The sequence below is a fragment of the Silurus aristotelis genome (assembly GCF_946808225.1).
Source record: "Silurus aristotelis genome assembly, chromosome: 3".
NCBI classification, from domain to species: domain Eukaryota; kingdom Metazoa; phylum Chordata; class Actinopteri; order Siluriformes; family Siluridae; genus Silurus; species Silurus aristotelis.
This window is the reverse complement of record NC_139576.1, coordinates 27,885,800-27,904,950: the sequence shown is the minus strand read 5'-3', so window position 1 is coordinate 27,904,950 and position 19,151 is coordinate 27,885,800. Positions and strand designations below refer to the sequence as shown.

Genomic DNA, 19,151 nt, shown 5'->3' with positions numbered 1-19,151 from the left:
TGTACATACAATATTTCAGAATAGTGTATCAAAAACATAATTTATTATGATATCAATATTAAAGCAATAAATCACCAAGCCCTTGTCTGGTGTTCAAGCTCCTGAGTCTAAAAATCAGATATGTACACTCACTCTGCCTCAAAGTGGTTTGGTGTAATGATGTCGGACACTGGCACCACTTTGTCCCTGTAGACAGGAAGCAGGGCTTCTGGAACGTACTACAAACAGGAAAAGGAAACAACAGAGTGCTGGTAAGCGTTTGTTTTCTCTTAAACTTCTACTTAAATTAACTCATTCTATTCTAATATTTTGAAATGCATCTGAATCCTTTCTTTGCATTTGAACTCTTTTTGCTGAGAATAAAAAAAAATGGATGCAAGGAAAAGAGAAAAAAGGACAAAAGAGAACTGTCTTCTTTCTCCGAGATGTCAACTTATGGTTCAGCTGGCTCACAAGACGCAAGGCATTACAAAACCCTCTACGATTGTACACAACACAGTGAAGATTTCACAGTAATAAACACTAATCAGCACAACACTGTGTGAGTAAATGCTGAAAGTGATATTTTACTGTGCGCTAGATTTTATACAATAAAACTCCAGGGAGGATTCCTGACTTGTGGATTCTCAGAATAGGATTTTGATCCAGTTTTGAACAGGTTAAAGCATTTACTGAAGATTAAACAGATAAATTAATATTTATCTAGTTTTTTGTTGACTTTAATTAATTACCTTGTTTTTTGTGCTTGTTTTTTTATTATTTTGTTTTGCTAATTTAATGCATATGATAAATAGTGTACAATGTTTTCCTGAACAATACCAGGAAACTATAATGTTGGGTTAAAAACATAGTTTTACATACAGTTTACAGCAGTTTTGCTGTAAACTAAAAGTATATAAATAAATATAAAGCACAGGATGCTTTGCAGTGAATAATTATTATTATTTATTTTATTTTTTTTAAGTGTTTGAATAACAAAATCTACATTAGTATAATTAATGAAATGGCTCCCTAGGTTACTCACCATTGATCCATTATCTCCCATGACTGGATCACATACTGAAAAACAACAGAAGCACATCAAAGCATTAACTCACTCATCCCCGGTAGCTTTCACAAATACCCATCCTCACTACTTTTACCTTTCTCACAATGTAAAATATCTCTCTCTCTCTCTCTCTCTCTCTCTCTCTCTCTCGATCTTTCTGATCTCCCTGATCTCTCCGATCTCTCTGATCTCTCTGATCTCTCTGGATCTCTCTAAACCCTGGGCCTGCCTGATCAGTCCTTCTGATTCACTCAATGCTACTACTGATAGCCTCACATAGACTCCCAAAAGCCATATGACTGCTTTGGATGAATTATTGAATTAAATCAGTAGTTTATGTGAGTTAGATAGTTTAAGCTTTACTGTAGCAAAGTAATAAAACTGGAGATATAGAGATATAAAGTTTTTCTATGTATGGAAATGTTTTGTAATCAAATCTCACTAGCAAAATCGCAACATTCAAGCACATAGTAATACCCTCACATAATTAACAATTCAGATCAACCCACATGAGCCTTGCCCATAAAGTAATAATGATGGACTAGAGTTGGTTCAGTGTAAATGGCTAGGTTTAGTCCTGTCTGTTAATTCACTCTTAATAAATGTTATCTATTCCATAGGTATTTAGCATTAACATTACCATAGGTATTTAGCATAACATTTGCCACTGTTTTGTTAAAAAAAAAAAAAAGAACATCAAAGTGCTTTTTTAAAGTACTGGAATACACTGCCTTTTGCTTATAACACACAGAAGCTTCGGTCTAGTTACATCTGATAGTCAGTTTTCAGTAAGGAGAAAATTATTCTTGTTTCATATTACCATCACTAAAAAACATGTCTCTCCTGTTAAAGATTTAAAGACAATTTTATACTCATACATATATATGAATACATATAATACAAGACAAATCAGAACAGTCCAAGTTTTTTTTTTTTTTTTTTATGTGAGAGACCAAAAGAAGAAAAATATAAGAATCCTGATAGCCGTTTCTCATATTAAAAAAAAAAAACATATGAAACCTGGAACATTTTGGTCCCTTACCATATACAAGATTCGTGTTGGCAGTCTTCAGTTCCTGTACAATGTCCACCACCATCTCCAGGAAAGACACATCCCTGGAGTAACCTAATCAAAAGAAGAGATTTTAATACAGACAAGAACAAAGCTATCTAAATGAGTGATAACTCCTGCAGTGTTTATGGTCACAGTGGCATTTTAGGAAGTGTTTAGGACTTTAGCAAAATCATAATATCACCCTCCGTACTTTGCATTACAGTTTCTATAGCAAGGCATGTTTTGTTTTTTAATTGACCAGTTTTATATTCTGGTAATTCCTTCACCTGTTCAATATGTTACTCAATAGTTTAAGCAATTAAGACCTGTTTTCCTGTATAATTATGAAATCTGTTTATTTCTGAGTCTGTTAGTTTGTTTATTCTATCACAGCTGAATTATGGTGTCATTGAATTCATGTACCTGTTAGTACATAGTCATAATGGTTGACTTTGTTGAGTTTAATCCCTTCATAAAGGACCTGTAGCTCATCTGCAGTCAGCACTTGTCCTTTCCAGTGCTTGTAGCCTAGAGATTAAAGAGGGACAGACAAACAGAAGATGTTAAGCACAGAATTTCCTACACCTAAAGACAATCTGTACTAGCTAGCCTATAGATCCTACTCTGGAGAAAAGTCCTAACATTTGTAGCATTCCTTGTATACACACTGTTCAACCATAACATTAAAACCGCCTGCCTAATATTGTGTAGGTCCCTCTTCTGCCACCAAAGGAGATTTCACCTCTAAAACTGTGTGGTGTGGCATCTGGAACCAAGCAGCAGATTAAATCCTTTAAACTGTAAGGTCCAGAACATCACAGATACTCAGTTGGATTGAGATCTAGGAAATGTAAAGGTCAAGTCAACAGCTTGAGCACTTTGTCATGTTCCTTAAACCATTCCTGAGTAGCTTTTAACCGAATACCACATCATGAAATAAAAATGTTAGATTTTGGGTTCTGAAACAGTAGTCAAGTCAAGTTTATTTGTATAGCGCTTTTCACAACAGACATTGTCTCAAAGCAGCTTTACAGAAAACAACAGTGAAGGTGAATGGTGTGCGTTTGTCCCTGATGAGCAGCCGTGGCGACAGTGGCAAGGAAAAACTCCCTTAGATGATATGAGGAAGAAACCTTGAGAGGAACCAGACTCAAAGGGGAACCCATCCTCATATGGGTGACATCAAAAGTTTGGTCATAAATCTTTCAACAATACAGAACAATTTGTGATCATCATAGATCCAGCATCAGCTTCTCCATGCCAGGGCCTTTAAACACTCGGCATCTACTTCTCCATGATCATCCATAGGTCCATAATCTTCACGAGGTGGGACGTGACTGGAGCTGGCCAAACCTCAGGATGCCTCGGGATGGGGAGAGAAAGAGAAGCAGTGGAGAGGAATTAGCGTAGCTGCTGTTCATGATATTAACAGCACAAGTTGATAATGTGCATGTGATCAGATGTTCTGGAGCACAAGGTTGTGATGTGATGTGTGTGATGTGTGTTATGTGTAGGCTTTGCTAAAAAGATATGTTTTTAATCTACACTTAAACTGGGAGAGTGTATCTGAACCCCGAACACTGTCAGGAAGACTATTCCAGAGTTTAGGAGCTAAATGTGAAAATGCTCTACCGCCTTTAGTGGACTTTGCTATTCTAGGAACTACTAGAAGCCCAGAGTTTTGAGATCTCAGGGAGCGTGACGGATTGTAGCGTGTTAAGAGACTGGATAGATACATGGGAGCCAAACCATTTAGTGCTTTATAAGTGAGTAGCAGTAGTTTGTAGTCTATTCGAAACTTAATAGGAAGCCAATGTAGGGACGATAAGATTGGGGTTATATGATCGTATTTTCTTGACCTAGTAAGAACTCTTGCTGCGGCATTCTGAACTAACTGAAGCTTGTTTATTAATGATGCAGGACATCCACCTAGTAATGCATTACAGTAGTCTATTCTAGAGGTCATAAACGCATGGACGAGCTTCTCTGCATCAGATATAGATAACATATTTCTTAGCTTAGAAATATTTCTAAGGTGAAAGAAGGCTGTTTTTGTAACTTGATTGATGTGATTTTTAAAAGATAAGTTGCTGTCTAAAATAACTCCCAGGTCTTTTACCGTTGAACTAGTAGTTACAGAACAACCGTCTAAATGCAGGCTGAGATGCTGGAGCTTCTGTGTACTATTTTTTGGGCCGATGAGCAAAATCTCCGTTTTATCAGGATTTAATAGCAGAAAGTTATGGGTCATCCAATCTCTTATTTCTTCAACACACTCAGTTATGCGAGCTAATTGAGCTGTATCGCCTGGTTTGGATGAAATATATAGCTGGGTATCATCAGCATAACAATGGAAGCTAATTCCATGCCTTCTAATAATATTTCCTAATGGAAGCATGTATATTGTAAAAAGCAGGGGTCCCAGAACTGACCCTTGTGGCACGCCATAATTTACTAGCATTATCCTGGATAGCTCTCCATTTAAATCTACGAAATGGTAACGATTGGACAGGTAGGATTTAAACCAGCTTAATGCCTGTCCCTGAATACCGATGTAATTCTGTAAGCGATCGAGGAGAAGATCATGATCTATAGTGTCGAACGCAGCACTAAGATCTAGTAAAACTAATAGGGAGATGTAGCCTTGGTCTGAAGCTAAAAACAGGTCGTTAGTGATTTTAACTAGAGCAGTTTCTGTGCTATGATGGGGCCTAAAACCTGACTGAAACTCTTCAAAGATATTGTTCTCCTGCAAGTGGTTACATAGCTGGGCAGCGACAATCTTTTCTAAAATCTTAGACATAAATGGGAGATTTGAAATTGGTCTGTAATTCGATAGCGTGTTTGGATCCAGATTAGGTTTTTTAATGAGGGGCTTAATAACTGCTAACTTGAGGGATTTAGGGACATGACCTAACGATAGTGAGGAGTTAATAATATTTAAAAGAGGCTCACCAGCTGTATATAACACTTCCTTCAGTAGTTTAGTGGGAATTGGATCTAACTGACATGTTGTTGATTTAGCTTTCATAATAGCATCATACAGCTCTTCCTGTCCTATACATGTAAAACAGTGTAGTTGTGGGGTTGTAAGTACGATTGTGTCGGGAGATGCTGTCAGAGGTTGAACTGCCACAATTGTTTTTCGAATGTTATCTATTTTTTCAGTGAAGAAATTCATAAAGTCTTCACTACTAAACTGTGATGGAACACATTTTTCAGATCCCTGATTTGTTGTTAATTTAGCGACTGTACTGAAAAGGAACCTGGGATTGTTTTTGTTATTTTCTATGAGTTTGCTCAGGTGTTTAGCTCTAGCAGCTTTTAGCGCCTGTCTGTAGCTAAGCATACTGTCTTTATACGCTATTCTAAATACCTCCAATTTAGTTTTCCTCCATTTTCTCTCCAGATTACGTGTTGTTCTCTTTAGGGCATGCGTATGACTATTATACCAAGGTGCAGGTGCTTGTTCTCGAACCTTTTTTAACCGGATGGGGGCAACAGTGTCTAAAGTGCTAGTGAGGATAAGGTCTATGTTGTTCGCCATCTCATCAAGATGATCAGCATTTATGGGTTTAATGTGAAACTGAGATAAATCAGGCAGGTTATTTATGAATCTGTCCTTAGTGGTTGGAATAATAGTCCTACCAGGTCGATAACGTGGTGAAACACGGTTAATCTGCTCTACCGGTAGTGTGTACAGTATGAGGTAATGGTCAGTGATGTCATCACTCTGGGGTAAAATATCTATATCAGTGACGTCTGCTCCGTGGGATATTATTAAGTCTAGTGTGTGGTTAAAACGGTGAGTTGGTCTGGTGACGTTTTGTTTAACTCCAAAAGAGTTTAGTAAATCGACAAATGATAATCCTAGGGCATCGTTTTCATCATCTACATGAATATTAAAATCTCCTACAAGCAGCACTTTATCAAAGCTGATCAGGAGGTCTGAGAGAAAACAAGCAAACTCATGAAGAAAATCAGCGTAGGGTCCTGGGGGTCTGTACACGGTGACCAGAGCGAGTTTTCTATGCATCTCTGAAAGTGCAATTTTAAGAACGAGCACTTCAAATGATTTAAAGCTGAATCCTAATCTCTGACTAACATTAAGAGAAGCACTATAAATGGTTCCTACACCCCCCCCACGACCAGTCTGACGGGGCTCATGCTTATAAACATATCCTGACGGTGTCGACTCGTTTAGACCCATATAATCACCTGGTTTAATCCAGGTCTCAGTGAGACAGAGTGCATCGAGATTATTATCTGTGATCATCTCATTTACAATCAGTGCTTTGGGTGCAAGTGATCTAATGTTTAAAAGACCGAACTTTAGAACTTTGTTGTGTTTGTTTATCTGGCATTTTTCAGTTTTAACTGCAATAAGATTATTTCTGGATCAGTAGTGGACTTGTAGACTATAAAAATGCAAGGTCTAATGAATAATCAAAAATTCTGCACTATTCTGAAAGAGTTACTTGTCCGGAATGCGTCAATCGTTCGCAATGCGACATCCATCATTTGCAAACATTTGGTACACATGGAAGTGAAAAGTTCACAAAAAGGTGCTTTCTACAAGTCCTCTACACCCTTTTATAACTATTTATTTCAATAGAAAGAGAGAAAGAGCTGAGGTGTACACATTTGCTTTAATCTGCTTAGCTAAAGTACAAGCTACTGTGTAACTCGGAAAAAAGGGAAGGAAAGAAGGAAGAAGTGTAGCAATTGAATGAACACTACTGGTATGAGATAAACTCTCAGTCAGACATTTCCACAGATTAATCATGTGGCTACAGCTTAAGCCCAGTCTGTTCTTAAATGAATTAAAGCAAGTTTAATGTTAAACGTGATTTATACATATATATAAATATTTCAACAACTGTGTATTTATGCACAGATGGTAACAGTGATACAGTATGTGTCCGAATGTAACCTTGACAAATGTGCAACAGCTGCAACAAAAAAAGGTCTTGCAAAAGAGCACCAACAAAATAAACAGATACTTAATAAGTCCTGCACAGAACCCTGATCTCAACCACACTGCAATGCCAGGCCTCCAACACACTTTAATCAAAATCTCCACATTAACCAATTTGCATAATTCAAAATTATAAAGCAAACCCAACGTATTTGACCTTAGGTGAGATGTGGAATTTATATTTATCATACAGATGGCATTTTACATATTAACCGTTGCTGGCCACAACCCAATATTTTTTTTCCAGGTTTACCAGTCCCCGTCCTCTTCGCTCTCAATGGTCACCTAATTGGTCACCCTCCAAACAACACATGTTAAATAAATATCTTAGTAATTTTAGGTATTCAGCACCTATCCATCCATCCATTCTCTAAACCGCTTACCCTAATCAAAACCCAGAGAATCTGGGGCACAAGGTGGGGGACACCCTGGACAGGTTGCCAAACCCATAAAAAGGAACAATCGCACATTCACAAACCCGTTTCACAAAAAAAAAAAAAAGTTGGCCGGCGGAAACAAAGTACCTGCAGGAAACCCCTAAAGCACAGAAATATGATAAGCAGGATTCAAACCCCTCAACCCTGGAGGCGTGAGACAAACATGCTAATTACCAAGCCATCTTCACCCATCCTGTCCCTACTCGCATTTGAAAGAGATTAATAAGCAGAAAGTGACACTTGAATTGGATGAAGACAATGGGACACTAAAAGAAGGCATGAAGAGCAAAGAAACATCCCAAGTACTCAGTGTCCCTGGCGCATTGCCCAGAACACCGAATCAGAAAAAACAAGGAGGAGAAGAGGGGTTAGGATAATTGAGAACACTGTGTTGCTCTGAGAAACACAAGAAATGTGAAAACAGACCCCTGCTCTGTTTTAGGGGGTCACAAAGCAGGGAGTTGGTATCAAACACTAGCAAAACAGCAAAGTTCACACAGCCGTTTCAAATCTGGAGTAAAGTCCCATCTTACATTATTCCCACTCACATCTGTAGCATTTCCTGTATACACACTGATCATCCATAACATTAAAACCACCTGCCTAATATTGTGTAGGTCCCTCTTGTGCCACAAAATCAGTTCTGATCTTTGAAATTGTGTGGTATAGTATCTGGCACCAAGCAGTAAATCCTTTAAGTACCGTCAAATGTTAAATAGGGCTTCTATGGATCACACAGAACATCACACAAGTCCATTTTCAATCCTTATGACAAGTGTAGAGACATTTCCTGCAGACTAAATTACCCTCACAATATCATAAAAATAAATACATAAATAAATAAATAAATAAATAAATAAATAAATAAATAAATAAATAAATAAACTGCACACAGAAATATGGCTATGTTAATATTCAGCATGTCTATACTAGCTTTCAGCAAAAGAAACACAAAAGCTGATTGAACTTTGACCCAAAGGCATTTGCAAGAGCATTTCTTTTTTCTCTCTCTCTTAAGTTAAAGTGTAACAACTCAACAACACTGAGGCACTCGTTTGGCTAAAGTCCAAATAAAAAAACTGCATATGTCACAGCCATACCCAGACTTCTATCTTTTGGGTGTTTTCAGTCCATAACTAATTAACTTTAACAAAAATATATTATTTGTTATTATTGTGCGCATGCAAAAAAAATGCAATTTAGTACAGATTCGATTGTTTCTTCGCTGTAATCTTTGTACCCTTAAAACTTGCTTATCATGCAGCACCTTGCCTCAATAAATCAATAATCACCTAACCTGATCAGTCTAGTCTGACACCAGTGAACATACAGCATTTTTAAATGTACAGTCCATACACACTGAGAACTATTGAGTATTGAGTTCACTGATTTAGTGACCTGTTACTGTACAACTGTGTACAGTTACCTGTGTGATTGGAGAACTGGACTGAGTTAATAGAGTCCACTTCAAAGCCAAGTACCTGTAAAGAGGAACATGCATTAGTGTCACTCCTCCATTCATTTTAAATCACACACACACACACACACACACACACACACACACACACACACACACACACACACACACACACACAGAGAGATCCACGTGAATGTTCAAAAGCAAGTTAAAATTGCATTGTCTCACCTGTAAAGGAAAAGTAGCTGACTTGTTTCCAACATATCCCCTAACCACGTGACTCTGAATTGACAGCACTCTACAGTCCATGTTGAAGATCAGAACTGATTCTTCACTCCGTGCTCGTTGTGAAAATGCCTACACTGCTTAATGTTAATGAAAAAAAAGGAGAAAGAAAGGGAATTTTAAAAAATGTGGGCAAAGATAAATGTCGGCAAAGTCCCTGAACAGATAGAAGTGCTCTTCGTCTGCTTTCATCCAGCTCCTCCACACACTTGGATAAAAGCTCTACCGGTTTGCAGCGACTGCGCCACTTCAGCCAATGGCAACGCAGGAGGCGGGACAACCACGTAACCTCTCAGCCTATCAGAAGCTTCCAAAGTAAAGGAAGTCCGAACTTACCATATACACCAGGGATAATCGTTTTAGTGACTTAGTTCTTTAAATGTCGTTCAACAAAAGGAACGAATCTTTGAGTCATTTAGTTCCTTTGATCAGAAATAATACAAAACATGTTTACGTACACGAACTTTTAATATAATTCCAATAATGAAAATATAACAATGCAGGTATGTACAAGCGATGATAAACAGAATAAGTATCTCACCTCTCATATCTTATGGTCAGTGGCATTAGTTATTTTGTCACACGACTTCCAATAATTATTGTAACAATAATGGCATTATTCGTACCAAAAACCCTGAACTATTGCATTGTATGCATTGTATATATGAAAGTCACGAGACAGATAGATAGACAGAAAGATAGATAGATAGACAGATAGATAGATAGATAGATAGATAGATAGATAGATAGATAGATAGATAGATAGATAGATAGATAGATAGATCCAAATCTTTGAGTTTATTTTAGCAAAATGACAACGCATTTTGTTTTGTTTAGCTAAAACAGAACAGTTAAGATATTTAGGTGACAGTGACAGTGAGGTAATAACTTTTCACTCTCAACATTAAATGTTTACCTACAGTACCGTATCCAGATGTGTGTTATTTTCTGGGTGAGATCGAGTGCGCGTCTACACGAGAGAAGCGGTAAAGTCTTACCTTAGTATAGATGCCACATTTACTTCTTTAACGGAAAAGTCTGAAATACAGTATTTGGTCACACAGCGTGGATGATGTTGATTCTGTGTTTGGTGAGGGCTGGAGCAAGTCAAGGCTGTTAAAAGAACTCATCTGTTTGGTTCGTTGCCACGGTAACCGGGGAGGTTATTGGCGCACATTGCTCACTTAGCGACTCACTTTTATTAAATTACAGGGAGTGAAACTTAAGGTTATAAATGGTGTACTATAATTAATAAGACATCTATGATCACACAATGTTATGTACTGTTTTAGATCTGAAAAAATAACAGCATAATGATTTTTTCTATATATTTTATTAAAAGTAAAATGGGCTAAATCATTCTAGAACTGTTGGGATTTATTACATAACCGTGTACACCATTACAACATGAAAAAGTGTCCTCGTTGACAAAACATAAACATTCCTCATAACTGAGAACAGAGACATTCCTGATCATCATCATGTTTACTCTGCTTGTGTGGTTGACTTAATTGATATATTAATACAAAAGGAATTAAAAATTAAGTTACCTAATGAATGTTCATTAGGTAAAAAAAAAAATTTATATATATATATATATATATATATATATATATATATATATATATATATATATATATATATATAATTAAATAGGCTTCAGCGAAAAATTATTTTTAATCAGTAAACATTTGTTTTACTAATGCGCCAATCTTGAATCAGCACCAAAATCTGCCATGTTACACACATCAGACAATGATCCCTCTTGGGTCGACAAACACGGTGACGCGTTTTGGGGCATTTTCCTCATTTTTTCCTCATAACAGCAAAACAAACTTTAATTACTCTTTTTTGTTCAATTACTCTTTAATAGTCTTTTTTGATCGTACAGATAAAAGCAATACATTATTCGAATCTGTTAAAGGTCTACTTTTACAAACCCGATTCCAAAAAAGTTGGAAACTGTAGAAATTGTGAAAAAAAAACAGAATTTAATGTTGTGGAAGTTTCAAATTTCAATATTTTAAACACAATACAACATAGATGACATATCAAATAATTTAAACTGAGAAAATGTATAATTTTAAGGGAAAAATAAGTTTTTTACCACTGTGTGGCATCCCCTCTTTTTTTTATAACAGTCTGTAAACATCTGGGGACTGATGAGTTGCTCAAGTTTAGGAATAGGAATGTTGTCCCATTATTGTCTAATACAGGCTTCTAGATGCTCAACTGTCTTAGGTCTTCTTAGTCGCATCTTCCTCTTTATGATGCGCCAAATGTTTTCTATGGGTGAAAGGTCTGGACTGCAGGTTTTTTATTTCAGTACCCGGATCCTTCTTCTACGCAGCCATGATGTTGTAATTGATGCAGTATTTGGTCTGGCATTGTCATGTTGGAACATGCAAGGTCTTCCCTGAAAGAGACGACGTTTGGAAGGGAGCATATGTTGTTCTAGAACTTGGATATACCTTTCAGCATTGATGGTGCCTTTCCAGATGTGTAAGCTGCTCATGCCACACACAGTCATGCAACCCCATACTATCAGAGATGCAGGCTTTTGAACTGAGTGCTGATAACAGCTTGGGTTGTCCTTATCCTCTTTAGTCCGGATGACATGGCATCCTAGTTTTCCCAAAAGAACTTCAAAGTTTGATTCGTCTGAAAACAGAACAGTTTTCCACTTTGCCACAGTCTATTTTACATGAGCCTTGGCCCAGAGAAAATGCCTGCGCTTCTGGATCATGTTTAGATATGGCTTCTTTTTTTACCTATAGTGTTTTAGCTGGCAATGGCAAATGGAACGGTGGATTGTGTTCACCGACAATGTTTTCTGGATGTATTCCTGAGCCCAATTGTGATTTCCATTACAGTAGCATTCCTGTATGCGATGCAGTGCCGTCTAAGGGCCCGATGATCACGGGCATCCAGTATGGTTTTCCGGCCTTGACTCTTACGCACAGAGATTGTTCCAGATTCTCTGAATCTTTGGATAATATTAAGCACTGTAGATGATCATACCTTTAATCTCTTTGCAATTCCTCTCTGAGAAACACCTTTCTGATATTGCTCCACTATTTTTCGCCGCAGCATTGGGGGAATTGGTGATCCTCTGCCCATCTTGACGTCCGAGAGACACTGCCACTCTGAGAGGCTCTTTTTATACCCAATCATGTTTCCAATTGACCTAATAAGTTGCAAATCGGTCCTCCAGCTGTTCCTTATATGTACATTTAACTTTTCGGCCTCTTATTGCTAACTGTCCCAACTTTTTTGGAATGTGTAGCTCTCAACTTTTTTGGAATCAGGTTTGTACTTGGACACACTCATAATAACAACAAAACGCTGTGCTTTTGTAAAGTAAAGAAAACAGACGGGGGGGGTGCTCTCTCTAGTCTCTGACTCTCATCTCTCTTCAGAGACACACATACAAAAAACACCTCAGTGAATATTTGCCTCACAGGCATAATAAATATATGTATAGAAAGCTCAAAAGGACAAATTCACATCGAATTAAAATATAATTTCTAGTCATGTAATCCCTATGAAAGTTATAAGAGGTGCAGTTTCTTCGGTATCACCTCGTTAACTGTCTGTGTGGAAACATAGCAAAGGTTCCGTTTGGTGTCCTGATAATTTATGTAATTTAAAACATTATAACGGTAATGGTACCGTTTTTTTTTTTTTTTTCTACGAATAAGGGGATGTGCAGACCTGCTCTAACTACAGGGGAATAAAGTTGATCAGTCACACCATGAAGTTATGGGAAAGAGTAGTGTAAACCAGGCTGATAGAAGAGTTTTTTTGAGCAACAGTATTGTTTCATGGCGAGGAAGAGCACAGGCAGCATAAAATAACAACCACTTGACCCCTGCTGCCTTGTACCCTGTTACATGAGTCATATCACTTTATCATATTCCAAACAGTATGGGTTCATGGCGAGTGAAGTGTGCAGTAGGAACGACAGACTGGTTTAAGGTGGAGGTTGGATTGCATCAAGGATCGGCTCTGAGCCCTTTCATGTTTCCAGTGGTGATGGACAGGTTGACGGACGAGGTCAGACAGGAGTCTCCATGGACTAGGATGTTTGCGGATCATATTGTGATGCGTCCTGGAGTCATTCGAATGGCATATTCTGCGGCCATCCTCACTGCAACTGCAGGTGGAATTGACGACCAACTGATGACATTGTTTTGTAACATAAAATTTCTATCACTAGGTGTAATGTCCCTGTGTAATTTGTAAAATCACTTTCTAAACTGTACATTTTCTGATTTACCGAAAATGTATATTAAAAAAAGCACAATAATATACTGTAAACCTGTATATACATATTCACAGTCAGCACCATCGTCACAGCTAAATTTCTAGAAAATTAACATCTGACCAATCAGTTTACAAAATACAACAGCGCTGTTGTCTAAAACCTACTGTTATGGGGTAGGCAATTGGGTTACCTCTATTCGCACAAAACAACAATCTCCAGCACGTAAATTATATTTATAAAATTATTTAGTATCTGCATGTCAGCCTGAGAGGAGGTAAAGCTTCTGGCAGAAGATCAAATCTAGCATTTTTAAAGCAAGTCCACTCTGAGCAGCATAAAATAACAACCACTCGACCCCTGCTGCCTCGTACCCTGTTACATGAGTCATATCATTTTATCATATTCCAAACATTAGGAACTTTCTAAGAACAGGCAAGAAAATTATTAGTTCTGTTTTGTCATATACTCACGTTCATATAAACAAAGAACATTTATATAAACAAAGTCCTTTTCTTATCCTTATTCTCTATGATAATGTGCTGTGTGTGTTTCTGAAAAGACAAACACACACACACACTCGCACACGCACACACACACACACACACACACACACACACACACACACACACACACACACACTTTTAATCATTTCTAACCTTGTGTGCTTTTTCCAATGTTTATCCAAAAATAGAATAAATAAATATTTAGAATTCTTTATTTATTTAAATAACATTTATTTATTTTTATGGGCCATAAGATAGCACATCTGTAGGTTTTGACATTTGGTTTATTCTTTTCATAGGATTTATATACTTTTTGTGTCAATATGGGTTTCCTCTGGGTTCTTTTGCAGCATTTAGCAGATGTCCTTGTCCAGAGCGACGTACAAAAGTGCTTTGGGTCTCTATCAATGAATAAATCTACACTGAAGGCTAGATTACAAACTTACAAAATTTACAAACAGACTTGGAAAGTGTTAGTTTAAGTGTTCCAGAAAAAGGTAGGTCTTCACCTGTTGCTTGAAGATTGCCAGGGACTCCGCTGTTCAGACATCTAGGGGAAATTCATTCCACCACCTCGGTGCCAGGACAGAGAAGAGCCTTGAAGTATACTTAATTCTTACCCTAAGAGAAGGTGGTACCAGTCAAGCAGTGCTGGAGGATCTCAGGCAGCGTGGTGCAGTGCGAGGAGTGATGAGGTCTCGAAGGTAAAAGGGTGCTGGTCCATTTTTGGCTTTGTAGGCAAGCATCAGTGTTTTAAATCTGATACCTGCAGCAGTTATTGTGGAAGCCAGTGGAAGGAGCGCAGCAGTGAAGAACTTGGGCAGGTAGAACACAAGTCATGCAGCTGTGTTTTGGATTATTTGCAGTGGGAGAATAGCGTTCAGAGGTAGCCCTGCCAGCAGAGAGTTGCAGTAGTCCAGTCTTGAAATGACAAGAAATTGAACAAGCACCTGAGCAACCTGTGTGGACGGCGTCTGAGCTGTAATTAAAAAATGACACCAAAGTGGCACCAAAACATATCCATATGTGTGAAGTTGGGAGTGAGAACGTGTTCGCGTGTGCTTTGTGTTTGGTTGTGGCTTGTAATGAATTGTCACCACATGAAGCATGAATTATCTTGCAATGTGCCCAGTGTTCCTACCAGTGGCAGGTTATTGAACTTTCTCTGCTGGCCTAAACTCTATCAGAATCATTTACTTACAGTTGTATATATGTTTCCATGAATAGAAATTAAATTATTCCCAGTAGTCTATTCGCTTAATTTCGTATATTTTCTCCTGTGTGTAAATTTAAGTTGCGAGTTGCTGACTTCAGGGGCCATCTAGCAGGCATCCAAGATCCTGGATCTTAGATCCTTTGATTGGATGGTCAGAGTGCACTCTAGTCAGAGCTACCAAACAACAGCAAATTGCACAGCTACTGTTCATATAGAAACTAATAACAATATTTTTACAGTGCAAGATTAAAGTCTACTGTTTGTGCCAGTTCTACCTGTGAGTCAGTGTAGCTCTGTTGAGATATCATATTATAGTTTGTTTGTAAGAAAAGCTACTGGTACATAGATATGGGGGTAGAGATAACAGTGAAAGGATTAGGATTGTTAGAGACGTAAAACATCTATCTCTCACACTTGAACTGTGTATTGTACTTATGAGTGTGAGTGTCATTAAGGAATCAGAGATCACAGTGAGAGGATATAAGGTAAGATAAAGGATATAAAATGAAAGAGAGACAGAAAGAGAGAACCATACACTCACCCTGTTTATAGTTAGAAAAGGACAGATTATACAGAAAGATTCAGTAGTGTGTCAGGCATATATAAGTATTTTCTGGGCATTTGTAGATATCAAGAAACATGGCACCATGGCTCACCAGGACACTCAGTGGGTTTGTGTGGAATTGATGCTGCTGTCATGGATTTACGCTTGACACTCGTGTGTGTCACAATGCTGCTCGGGGTGTGTGTGAGGTGTAAGAGGTCAAAGATGGACACAGGCCGGGATCAGACAAGCCGACTCAGGCACATGTGGCTGCTGTCAATCAAAGAATCAAAATTGAGGCAGAAAGGTAGGCTCTAAAATGAAAAAAGAAGAATGTTTGAATGGTTTTTTTTGTACAAATGATATAGTTAAATATGGAATACAGGATTCAACAATATGGGGTCTGAGAAAAAGTAATGTGATCAGCACATGTCAGTAAAACATTTTTTTGTTTATGGTACAAAATATCTGGTTAATGTTTTTATTGAGATAAAGATTTTTTTTAAAAAATAGATTCTATTTTAAATTAGCCATAATATCAAAACACTTATTGTAATTATTCAGTGTAAAAAGTCTTAGGTTTTCCATAGCTAACAATATATCAAATATTAATGCTTCTATATTGTTTTTAGCTTTTCCCTAAGCTTTTTTAAATTTTAAAATCACTTGTATATGGACACACTGCAAGTCTTACATGTGTATAAAAAAAACAACAAAATCAACAGAATTACTTAAAATGTATTTAAGTAATGAATTGGACATTTGCATGCCTATTGGCGGCATAAAAGATAGGAGAAAACATTGTATAAAACAAATGTATCTATTTACATCGTGTCTTGCTTTATTATGATATGTTGGATATTAACATAAATGAGACAATGCAGCTACAGTCATGGTGTCATTATATACTAAAAACAGACACTACATTTACTGTACACCTTTAATAACAGCACAATATAAGATTATGTAATGTACGTTTGCAAATGCAAGTAGGTTTTATCACAGTCTGAGGCTTTTTTGTTTGCTGTGAGATTATTGCTGTGAGTCTGAAGCTTTAAGGCGCTGTTTTAGTGTTTCTTTTCACCAGGCAGAACAGATGCTAAAAGTGTGTGACAAAGATAAAGCTCTGATCTGTGTGACTGTCACACAGAACCAAAGCTTCACCATGTGATATTTATTTTGCCTGTTTAAAAACATAATCATTATAGACACAAGGACATGGGTATGACGTATTCCCCAAACCATACACTGATAGCAGGAGTGTGTCAGAGATTAAATGAGTTTGTGGTTGTATACCGTATTGGTATAGCCATTTATTTGTCTACAGTTATAAGCAAATATTGGATTTAAAGAGCTAAAAATGACAGTAAAGCTAATAATTAATGTACCAAGTACTCTATATCCTCTATACATTTTCATGGTAAAATGTATGGCAGTAATGAATACTAAATCAATCTCATATATAATAAAATGTAAAATGGTAATGTTAAAATGTAATGAATATATTCATATATTCCTTTTTTTCCCCTTTTTTTTTTACAACTGATCCTGAAATTTTTAATCATTAAAAAAAGAATGTATTGATCCTGACCAAAGTCATTTATATGTACAACACACTGTCTATATTAATTTTTAACATCTTCCAACAGATTCTTATTCAACTGGAATAGTCAAAACGTACCAGCTTTTGTACTGCCGTGTTGGAATTGGTTATCATCTGCAGATTCAACCCAATGGAAATGTTAGGGGTGTGCATGAACCGACTGAGCAAAGTAGGTACATCTTGTGTGTATTTAAGTGTGGAATTATTTATCAGAATCGATAGTGATTATTCAGAAATTCAAAGACAAACACAGATAGTGAATATAATTGCATTTTGGAGACCTGTGCTGTTTTTCTCTGTCAGGTTGGTTGAAGGTGTTTGCAGTGAAGCCTGGAGTAGTGGGCATTCGTGGCATAAAGAGCAAACTGTATTTATGTATGAATAAAGAAGGAATTGCACGAGGAAAGGTGAAATATATTTTCCCACATTGTTACACCACACTACCTGTGTATTGAGGGCAATAGGCCTTTGTGGGGTGAGGATGCACTCTTCTCTCTCTCTCTCTCTCTCTCTCTCTCTCTCTCTCTCTCTCTCTCTCTCTCTCTCTCTCTCTCGCTCTCTATTTCCAGTCAATCAGATTTACAGTCAAAGTGTATGTGTTGCATGATATACATGTGGATAGCCTTCTTTATGGAAGTACATGTTAGCCTTCACTCTCCCTGGTTTTTATCTATCATATGATATGAGAGAGCTGGAGGAGTGGATGGTGATAATATAAAATTAGGGGAAAATTGGAGGATATTCGTAACTAACAATATTTCTTAAAGAAAACAATAACTACAATGTTCAAAATGTATCACTATCTTAATGTATTACAGTACCTTTGTCAAGTAGTTTTAGAATCGTATTTAAAATTCTACATGCCTGTGCACGAATCCATAAAAAGTAACTCAACAGCTGAAAACGTTCTCATCCACAGACACGGTTTTCTCCAGATTGTCTGTTTAAGGAGCACTTAGAAGAAAACCACTACACAACATATTCATCTGCAGCTTATCCTGGCCTATATCTAGCCCTGTCCCACCGAGGACACATCAGGAGAGGTGACTTGGTCGGTCCATACCATCTTAGCAGCCACTTCCTGCCTCGCAAAGTTACAATGAGCTAAACAACCTCAGCACTTTAAGTAGAAACCACCATTGACCCTGTCCATGTTTTCTTTTACATCATGGCTGGGTGTGTGTGCATCACTTACAACATCGAAGTGATATGCTGGACAAACAAGTGGAAACCATGGAGGCCATACTAATATACAATATTGGTTCCAAGAAATGGACTTATGTCCTATCCAGGGTACATTCACAGTGTACAGCCAATGATTTAAGAATAGGCTCTGGGTCCATCAAAATATTGAGCTGAATAAAGCACTTACTACAGAGGATGAATTGCTGTGAATATAATATTTTTATATATCAATATTTTCAATATCGCGAAAACTCAAGACAGTGTTTGATTGTATATATTATGCTCTAAAGCTGGTATTTAATATGTATATTATTTATGTATTTATATATGTATACTTTTATATCATGTAAATAAATGTTAATATAAATGTTCTATATGTAATAGTCCATGCTCCTTTTGTGGGATTACTCTGGCTGACCTTAATAAGACATGAAAGGCAATCAGGGTGCAGATATGACAGGAGCTCAGACAAAACAGCTGATCATTTATCCTCATACAGATCTGTGTGCTGCACATTTATTTCATGAACCTGTGATCATCATTCCCAGATGGTTGTAGCAATGAAAATAAAGTGTGGTTTAAAAGTGAATTTAGCATACAGGATGACATCAACA

At 37.2% G+C, this 19,151-nt stretch overlaps 2 protein-coding genes and 1 long non-coding RNA gene across 6 annotated transcripts in view; 2 read left to right on the top strand and 1 right to left on the bottom strand.

Moving 5' to 3' along the window:
* pdxka (pyridoxal (pyridoxine, vitamin B6) kinase a) overlaps positions 1–10,345 on the bottom strand; it is a 37,238-nt gene extending 26,893 nt beyond the window's left edge. For 2 of the 4 annotated variants that reach the window (XR_014532896.1, XM_083537811.1), the window contains exons 1-6: positions 9,163–9,451; positions 8,944–8,998; positions 2,526–2,630; positions 2,091–2,174; positions 1,025–1,059; positions 133–218 (exon numbers count right to left, since the gene is read on the bottom strand). Coding sequence is in view for 3 of the 4 variants with exons in the window: in XM_083537811.1 (XP_083393937.1) it covers positions 133–218; positions 1,025–1,059; positions 2,091–2,174; positions 2,526–2,630; positions 8,944–8,998; positions 9,163–9,243 (446 nt within the window). In the remaining variant the exon portion in view is untranslated. Of the gene's footprint in view, positions 1–132; positions 219–1,024; positions 1,060–2,090; positions 2,175–2,525; positions 2,631–8,943; positions 8,999–9,162; positions 9,457–10,217 lie in introns of those variants that run through there. The other 2 variants (XM_083537812.1, XM_083537813.1) reach the window with 2 other exon arrangements.
* Positions 732–9,337, top strand: LOC310724119. The gene is made up of 2 exons (XR_014532957.1): positions 732–3,069; positions 6,506–9,337. It is a non-coding gene; the product is annotated as an uncharacterized lncRNA (long non-coding RNA).
* A 5,629-nt stretch (positions 10,346–15,974) lies between the features above and the next one.
* Positions 15,975–18,460, top strand: LOC310724202 (fibroblast growth factor 4B-like; the record flags this gene model as incomplete). The annotated part of the gene is made up of 4 exons (XM_083537945.1): positions 15,975–16,056; positions 17,399–17,521; positions 17,656–17,759; positions 18,272–18,460. 4 exons carry the CDS (start codon positions 15,975–15,977, stop codon positions 18,458–18,460), a joined length of 498 nt encoding a protein of 165 aa, XP_083394071.1.
* Between the last annotated feature and the right edge of the window lie 691 nt (positions 18,461–19,151).